The following is a 9,693-nucleotide window of genomic DNA, read 5'->3' as shown; positions in this document are numbered from 1 at the left end:
ATACCAGAAAGATGTTTACCTGTGTTTTATTGACTATGCAAGGTATTCGACTGTGTGGATCATAACAAATTATGGATAACACTGTGAAGAATGGGAATGCCAGAACATTTAATTGTGCTCATGTGGAACCTGTACATAGACTAAGAGGTAGTTGTTCAAACAAAACAAGGGGATACTACGTGGTTTACAATCAGGAAAGGTGTGTGTCAAGGATGTATCTTTTCACCATAATTATTCCATCTGTGTGCTGAACAAATTATTTGAGAAGCTGGACTATATGAAGAACACAGCATCTGGACTGGAGGAAGACTCATTAACAACCAGTGATACACAGATGCCACAACCTTGCTTGCTGCAAGTGAAGAGGACTTGAAGCACTTACTGACGAAGATCAAAGACTATAAACTTCAGTACAGATTACACCTCAACATAAAGAAAACAAAAATCCTCACAACTGGACCAATAAGCATCATCATGATAAACGGAAAAAATATTGAAGTTGTCAAGGATTTCATTTTACTCGGATCCATAATCAATGCACATGCAAGCAGCAGTCAAGAAATAAAAGGACTTACTGCATTGGGCAAATCTGCTGCAAAAGACCTCTTTTAAGTGTTGAAAAGCAAGGATGTCAGTTTAGTGACTAAGGTGCGCCTGACCCAAGCCATGGTATTTTCATTTGCCTCTCATGCATGCGAAAGCTGAACAATGAAGAAGGAAGACTAAAGAAGAATTGATGCCTCTGAATTATGGTACTGGTGAAGAATACTGAATATACCATGGACTGCCAGAAGAACAAACAAATCTGTCTTGGAAGAAGTACAGCATTCTGCTCCTTAGAAGGGAGGATGGTTTAAGATTTTGTCTCATGTACTTCGGACATGTTATCAGGTGGGACGAGTCCCTAGAGAAGGACATCACGCTTGGTAAAGTAAAGGGTCAGCGAAAAAGAGGAAGACCCTCAACGAGATGGACCGACACAGTGGCTGCAACAATGGGTTCAAACATAGCAACGATTGTGAGGATGGTGCAGGACCGGGCAGTGTTTTGTTCTCTTGTACATAGGGTCACTATGAGATGGGACCAACTTGACAGCATCTAACAACAACAAAATCTTTATGTCAAATATTCGGCTCAAGTTTTGTATACTCATTTACTCCTTTTTCTTGCTCTTTTTTTTTCTTTTTCTTGCTCTTAATCTCCATTTAAAAGAGCCATTGTTCATAGGTGTTCTTTATCAACCTTGTTCTGTTTATCAAGATACTAAAACTGGACAAAGACATTACAAGAAAACTATAGGCCCATATCCCTAATGAACATAGATGTAAACGCTCTTTACAAAATTTTATTATATCAAATCCAACAATCGAATCCAACAGAGTCATAGTAAAGAATAATACGTGATAACCAAGTGGGTTTTTTTTCCTCAAGTATACAAGATTGGGTTAACATCTGAAATCAATGTAATTCACCATATGAACCCATATGCTGTAGAGGCGATTCTGACTCTTGTGACCCCTGTGTTACAGAGTAGAACTGCTCCATAGGGTTTTCTTGGCTGTAATCTTTATGGAAGCAGACTGCCATGCCTTTCTTCCGTGGTGCTGTTGGATGGGTTCAAACTGCCAACTTTTAGGTCAGTTGAGTGCAAACTGTTTGTGCCACCGAGGGGCCTTAATTCACCATATTATCAGACTTAAATAAATTTTTTAAAATCCATTCATGATAGAAATTAAGAATAGAAGGGACCTTCTTTTACCTAATAAAGTGTCACGAGTTGATGTCAACTTGACAGCAACAAACAACAATATGCAAAACCTATAGCTTGTATCACCATCATACTTAATAGTGAAAGACTGAAAGCTTTCCTCCTAACATTGGGAACAAGGCAAATGTGTCCCTCACAACTTCTATTCATTGTACTGTATGTTCTAGCCAGGGCACTAAGAAAGAATAAAATGCATACAGATTGTAACGTAAGAAGTAAAAAAGTATATTCATAGATGACGTGATCATCCATAGAAAATTCTAAGTAATCAAAAAAAAAAAAAAACTTAAAAGTGAATTTAGCAAAACTGCAGGATAAAAGGTTAATATACCAAAATAAATTGTATTTCTATATATTAACAATGATGAAATGGAAATCGAAATTTCAAAAATACCATTTTCAATAGCATCAAAACATGAAATACTTGGGGGTAAATTTGACAAAGGAGTACAAGACCTGTAAACTGAAAACTACAAAACGTTGGTAAGAAGAATTTCAAAAGTCCTAAATAACTGGGAAGATATATTATATTCATGGATTGGAAGACTCCATATATTGTTAAGATGTCACTTCTCTCCAAATTCATCTATAAATTCAAGGCAATCCCAATCAAAATGCCAGTAGGCTTTTTTTTTTTTTTTTGATAGAAATTGATGACATAATTATTACATACAGAAGAATTCACTCTTCTGGTATATATTTATATTTGGACAAATGTAGAGTCCTATAACCACCACCACAATCTGCAAACAGAACAGCCCTATAGCCCCTCTAAGTTCTTCTTAGGCTATCCCTTTATAATTAAATCCTCCTCCCATCCTCAAGCCCTGGAAATCTCTGATCTATTCTGTCCCTACATTTTTGTCTTTTCCAGAGTGTCATATAAATGTAATATACTCCGTTGCTTTTTGAGTCTGGATTCTTCCATGTAAACCTGTTGCTGCTGAGTCAATTCCAACTCATAGCGACCCTACAGGACAGAGTAGAACTGCCCCTTAGGGTTTCCAAGGAGCGGCTGGTGGATTCAAACTGCCAACCTTTTGGTTAGCGGCCAAACGCTCAACTATTGCATAGCATAATGCAATTCAGATTCATCCATGTTGTTGGGTGTATCAATAGTTTGTCCCTTTTTACTGTTGATTAGTATTCCATTATATGTATGTACCATAGTTTGTTTATTCATTCCCCAGTTGAGGGACATTTGGTTTGTTTCTAGTTTTTGGTGATTACAAATAAAGCTGTTATAAACATTTGCATGTAGAATTTTGGGTGAACATAGTTTTTCATTTTATGTGAGTAAATACCTAGAAGTGGGATTGCTGGGTTGTACGGTAGGTATACGTTTAATTTTATAACAAACTGTTTTCCAAAGTAGCTGGATCATTTTTGCATTCCCACCAGTTGTTCTGCATTCTTGTTAGCACTTGTATTGTCAGTTTTAGTTTTTTTTAAATTTTAGCTAACCTAAGAGATGTGTAGTAGCATTTCATTGTGGTTTTAATTTGCATTTCCCTAATGACTAATGATGTTGAGCAATTTTTCATATGCTTATTTGCCATCTATATCTTCTTTATAAAGTGTCTGTTCACATCTTTTGCTCAGTTTTCTATTTGGTCAGTTGTTTTCTTATTGTTCTTTATATATTCTGGACATAAGTCCTTTGTCTGATATCTGATTTGCAAATATTTTCTTACAGCAATGGCTTGTTTCATTCTCGTAAAAGGATCTTTCACAGAGCATAAGTTTTGAATTTTGATGAAGTCCAATGTACCATTTTTTTTCTTTCTTTCTTTTCTGGATCATGCTTTTAATGTCATATTTAAGAAGTCTTTGCCTAACCTCAAGGAGCCCTGATGGTGCAGTGGTTAAGCACTCGGCTGCTAACTGAAAGGTGGGAGGTTTGAACCCACCAGCCGCTCCGCAGGAGAAAGATGTGGCAGTCTGCTTTCATAAAGATTATAGCCCTGGAAACCCTATGGGGCAGTTCTACCCTGTCCTATAAGGTCACTATGAGTCAGAATTGACTCAACAGCAATGGGTTATGGATTTTTAACTAAACCTAAGATCTCAAAGATTTTCTCCTGCATTTTTTCCTAAAATTCTTAGGGTTTTACCTTTTACAGTAGGTCATCCATTTTGTTAATTTTTTTCCTAAGGTGTGAGATAGTTAAAAGTTATTTATTTATTTATACGATTGTTATAGCACCATTTGTTGAAAAGACCATCCTTTCTCCACTGAATTGCCTTTGCCAGTTAATCACTTGGCCATATTTGTGTGGGTCTATTTCTGGACTCTCTATTCTATTCCACTGATCTATATATGTCTATCCTTTTGCTAATAGCACACTGTCTTCTTGATTACTTTAGTTTTACAGTAAGTCGTGAAATCAGGTAATTTGAGTTCTCTAACTTTGTTCTTTTTTTTTTTTTCCCCCGAAACTATTTTGGCTAGTCTAGTTCCTTTGCCTTCTCATACACATTTTAAAACCTCTATCTAAGGATTTACAAAAAAATTTGAATTTACAAAAAAAATTGTACTAGGATTTTGACTGGGATGGTGTTGAATCTATAAATTGGGTTTGGGAGAACTGGTATTTTCGTATGGTATATATGTCCATTTATTTAGGTCTTGGATTTATCAGTGTTTTGTAGATCCTGCACATATTTTGTGAGATTTATTTTTTTCTGAGCCAGTGTAAATGCTACTGTTTTTAAAATTTCAACTACCAATTGTTCACTGCTTATACAATTAATTGTGTCTGTGTGTATGTGACCTTTGTAAACTCAGTAGTCCTAGGAGCGTTTTTGATGATTCCATGGGATTTTCTACGTAGACTCCTACATAGACATTCATGTCATCTGGGAAGAGTATTTTATTTCATCCTTTGCTATCTGTATGCCTCTTATTTTTCTTGCCATATAGTATTTGGTAGGAATCCTAGTACACTATTGAACAGGAGTAGTAAGAATGGACAGCCTTGTCTTGTCCCTGGTCTAAAGGCAGTGATGGGTATGTTCACTATCTTGATTGTGGTGATGGTTTCATGGGTGTATATATCAAAACTTATCAAATTGTACACTTTAAATATATGCAGCTTATTTATGTCAATTATCTGTCAATAAAAAAAGAAGAAGAAATAATTTATCAGATGTTCTAGAGAAGAACTAAACTTCCAGCTGACAACCAGACAGTTTAAGCCTTCCCATAGTCTCCTGCCTTTGGACCATCTCAGTACTCTGCATGAGAGAATATCATTTTTGTTCTAACAAAATGCTGATCTTTTCTTTTGCCCTCATCCAAGTCTTGCCTCACCTTTCTACCTTAGTTCACCTTTCAAGTTAGTGGAATTCTATCCAGGTGAGCTCTCTTTATAGACAAGTCATTCCTACCCCACAAGTAAAATCGTTTCTTTTGAAGAATGTGTCTTCACTGTTCTGTTCCAGTACTGGATCTCATTCAACCTAGTTTCAGTGATGTCTATGAGATTATGCTTTTTCTGTTAAATTTTTGTTCATCAAGACACAGCCATTCACTATTTTAAGAAAAGTTACCTAAAATATTCATCTTGAAACTGCTTTGTCAAATTTATCCCCTTTCTGGCTCCCAAATTCAATCATAGCCCCCATGTCTTATCACTCTTACCTCCTGGACTGCTCATCTAAAGACCACTTAGTTATTCTAATTCATGGAACACAGAGAGTGAAGGGCATGGACACTACAGTTAAGACTATCTGGGCCGAAGTCTTATAAGTTGATGACCTTGGGTAAGTTTCAGACATACAGAAAAGCATACAAACCCTAAGTGTATGGCTCAATGAATTTTCAAAGTGAATACATCCACGTAGTCAACATCTAAGGCAGGAAACTGAACATCACCAGCATCTCAGATCCTATGTTAAATTTTTAAGATTGCAGGTGACCTTTATTTTTATGGCAAAATAAAATACATACTACATTAAGGATCCCATGATACATCCCAGAAAATATAAGAAAAAGTAATCCCCGAACTGTCCCCTGGTAAATGCATAGCCTCTGTACTTTTATGCCTACTCTAAACTTGTCCTACTAAAATTCAATGGAAAGTAGGCATATGGGGTGGGGAATAAGAAAAGATGCATAAGAGTAAAGAAAGAAAGAAAAAAAAAAAAAAAAATGTCTCCCAGATAAGGGATTATCAGGGAGTTGGAGGAATTTGAGTTCAGAGCTTGTGGTAGAGAGGGCTAGAAATACTGAATCCTGGAGAAGGTGACTACCCCTGTTGAGATAGGGGCAGTATGTACAGTGGGCATAACTATAGACTCTGGACATGTTTTCTTCTATTCTAGGAAGAATGGGAGGAGAAACTAATTTAAGGGATGGTGGAAGAACTAGTTTCAACCCATTCTCTGATTTCTTCCTGTCTCTACAGCACCTCCCATCTCAGCACCCTGACTTTATGCAGATTTGAGTCTTTCAGGAGACTCCTAACTAAAATCTTTCTTTGCGTTCACATTCAGAAGATATTCTCCAACAAAAAGGAACACATACCTGCTCTTTGACCTCTATGTTATGTTCCCCTTCCAGAATAAGGGTGACAGCTTGCATAATTTGTTTTCCATGAGTACTCATTATTTTATCTATATGCTGTAAAACAAAAGGAAATCCTCCATTATTATCTGCGACACAAAGAAAAAGACCACAGGAAAGAACAGAAGGCTTCTAAAAGTTAAATAATAGGATACAAAACTGTTTCATGCAGAAAACCACAGCACACATAAGTAGATGCCAAAGGACATGTTTATTATATTCTGAAGCTGCCTTTTGCCTTCATTACATAAAAGCTTTTGACAACTTGAAGATGAAGAGAAAATACATTTAGCTTTACAGAATACAGAATTTCAATCACTAGGGGTCCTCAAGCCCAAAGATATTAAAGAAAAAGGGAGCAAAACCAATGGATGGGGGGAAGAAAGCCAGAGACTTGGCAAATATGGTATAGACTTGCTAATATTATCTGGGAGCACAAGTGTATTTAGAAGACTCTTTCTGAGACACAAAGTGAGGTCTCTGGCAATGCTGCTCAGGGAGAATTAGAGACAAATGTCGAGAGAGACCCCTACAGGAGGCTCAGCTTCTACTCTAACATACTCCTGCTTTTGTCCACACTGACATCCTCAGAGGTCAATCCTGATATGTGGGTGGTGGTCGTGGGGGCCCCTATGGAATGGTACTGAGAAGAATTTGTAAAGAGAAAGAAGCAGAGGCCCCAGAGATAAGTGACTAAATCCAACCTGGCAAGCCAACCAGGTAAAAATAAAGTAACAAAATAAGGCAGGCACACATCCAGCACTGTAGGAGGCAAGGGAGAGAGGACAGGCAATGCAGAGTGAAGGGCCAGGTGGCTGTATGGTGAAACAGCTCCCAGACACGATGAAGGAGACAAGTCTGGACATCATCATCTCACTTCACTGCGAAGGGCAGCATCTGAATGTACCCGCAGTCATGGGCAGATGTCAATGGGAAGAGAGCAACTACAATGTTTTGCAATGCGTGTTTTGTTGTCAGTTGCCATCAAGTCAATTCCAACTCATGGCAACACCATGTGTGCAGGGAACCGCTCCACAGTGTTTTCAAGGCTGTGTCCCTTCAGAAACAGATCGTCAGGACTGTCTTTCAGGGTGCCTTTGAGTGGGTTCAAACCATCAACTTCTTGACTAGTAGTCAAGTGCTTAATTGTCTGTGTCCCACCCAGGGACCCTTGTAATGCACAGACAGAGCTAAAGCTGGAAACCTGGGTGATTTTACTTACAGGACGAGTAGAGAGGAGATTCCGAAGAAGTCCCAATGTCTTCATTAGCACATTCAAATCTGAATCTGATAATAACCGGAATAGCTGTTCAGTACTCAAGCTTCGTAAAATATCAGCTTTTATTTTTTGTTCAGCCTGAAATGCCATATTCTGAAAGGATTAAAGAAGTTGCAAGAATAATGTCTACATCCGCTTTTAAATTATATTTTATTAACTCTGTAATTTTCAAAGTAGAAACAGAATCTGCAGACAATCCTCAAGTATAAGTCATAATATTTTCATGATTCCTGTTAATAAATCACCTATAATTCTTTCTATAAAGAGGAGCTGTCACTCTTAGATATACTTACATATGAATAATGTAACTGCTTTCTGATGTGGGCATTTGAGTGTCTTAAGATTTCTCAAATAAGCACAATATCTTTGTGACTTTTAATAACAAAATGAATATTAACAACTATACTGTGCCATGAATTTTGAGAATGATTTAAAAATAAGCAGTGGATGTTGTTAGTTTTACCCATATTAAAATACCTATAGGTTCACAATACTATGTGAGGTGTTGATATGGCTGGGTCATATCACACAGAAGCTCTCTACAGGGTCGGAGATACTTCTGAGCTGACAGCAACTCCAGGTGGCCAGTAGCTATTTAGTGCCTTTTTCTCCATTCTGGACACATTATGGATTAGCCCAGCTTAGAACCCCAAGATACGGTAATATTTCTGAAAAAAAGAAAAACTGCAAATTCTAAATAACAACTCATTAACCAACTTTTGGTACAAAGTCTGTTGTAAATTAGAGACTTCTTTTAATATGTGGTTCTTGTCCTCCAGAAACTTATATTTTAGTTAAGGAGCTAAGACATATAAGCAATCAAGTTACCTAACGATGTGCAGCAGCACAGCAGAGCAAAAAGAGTACTGGGCTGGGTGTCAAAAGACCCAGGCCAAAAAGGATTCCAAGGTTTCATATTTTGTGGAGAGAACTTGGTGATTTGAAAACTGATGAGAATAAGACAGTATGATTTAAGGGACTGGATAAGTTAAATTTTCAACATTAAAGGTGTGCATGTCAGGGAGCCCTCAAGTGAAGGCCCATAGGTAATTTAAGTGACAGACCTGGGAAACAGGAATAGTTACATCTAATACATAGATTTTGAAAAAAAGCTCTTCTATTAGGGGGTGTTGAAAACATGAAAGTACGTGAAGTCTTGGAAAACGGTAGTGTAAAGGAAATGGAAACTAGAAGCTGAAACTTGGGGGGATGTCCCCTGAGACAGAGGTTGAAAAGAGGCAAGGTAGAAAGTGAAGTGAAAATAGTCAAGTATTGGGAAAGAAAGTGCTAAAAGCTAGTGTAAAATTAAGAAGAAAAAAACAACTGTGAAACTAGATTCGGTGCTTCCTTAGAAGACGATTATTTCTATCCCAAAGTTTTTAAGAAAAGACAGCAAGTACAGCATGGAATAGGGAGAAGAGTATGGGTTTTGGGACAGGTTCAGAATCTGTTTCTATCACATATTAGCTGTGAGGCCTTGGGCAATTCATTTAACCTCCCTGGGTCCCAGTTTCCCATTTGTGAGGTGGATATATACCAATATAAGTTAAAACATTAAAATATAACTTAAAATAAGAATTAGAAATAACAAATGTAAAACACTTAGCTTATGCCTAGCACACAGTAAACGCTCATTAAACTGTAACTACTATAATGTTTAAAAAAATCCACGTAGGACTGCTCCATTTTCAATTTCAATAAATTTTTTAACCTAAGTCTCCTAACTCATAGTTATATACCTTTAGAATCTAGATTATTATACATTATTTAATAGAAACTGTTAAGAAATTAGGAGCCCTGGTGGCACAATGGTTAAGAGCTTGGCTGCTAACCAAAGGTTGGCACTTCGAATCCACCAGCCGCTCCTTGGAAACCCTATGAGGCAGTTTCACTCTGCCCTATAGGGTTGCTATGAGTCAGAACTGACTTAATGACAATAGGTTTTTTTTTTTTTGGTGGCACAGTGGTTAAAGTGCTCGGCTGCGAATCGAAAGGTCAGCAGTTCGAACCCACGAGCCACTCTGCGGGAGAAAGATGTGGCAGTCTGCTTCCATAAAGATTACAGCCTTGGAAACCCCA

The 9,693-nt window shown here is 37.4% G+C and overlaps 1 protein-coding gene across 6 annotated transcripts in view; it reads right to left on the bottom strand.

The window, feature by feature from the left end:
- ARMC8 (armadillo repeat containing 8) overlaps window positions 1-9,693 on the bottom strand; it is a 143,685-nt gene that overhangs the window by 19,213 nt on the left and 114,779 nt on the right. For all 6 annotated transcript variants that reach the window (XR_002824863.1, XM_004381437.2, XM_023735997.1 and 3 more), the window contains 2 exons: window positions 7,558-7,707; window positions 6,297-6,392 (listed from right to left, as the gene is read on the bottom strand). Coding sequence is in view for 5 of the 6 variants with exons in the window: in XM_004381437.2 (XP_004381494.2) it covers window positions 6,297-6,392; window positions 7,558-7,707 (246 nt within the window). In the remaining variant the exon portion in view is untranslated. The remainder of the gene's footprint in view (window positions 1-6,296; window positions 6,393-7,557; window positions 7,708-9,693) is intronic.

The sequence above is a fragment of the Trichechus manatus genome, unplaced genomic scaffold (genome assembly GCF_000243295.1).
Source record: "Trichechus manatus latirostris isolate Lorelei unplaced genomic scaffold, TriManLat1.0 scaffold00084, whole genome shotgun sequence".
NCBI lineage: Eukaryota > Metazoa > Chordata > Mammalia > Sirenia > Trichechidae > Trichechus > Trichechus manatus.
Note: the sequence above shows the minus strand (reverse complement) of the source record. Positions and strands in the feature narration are given on the sequence as shown.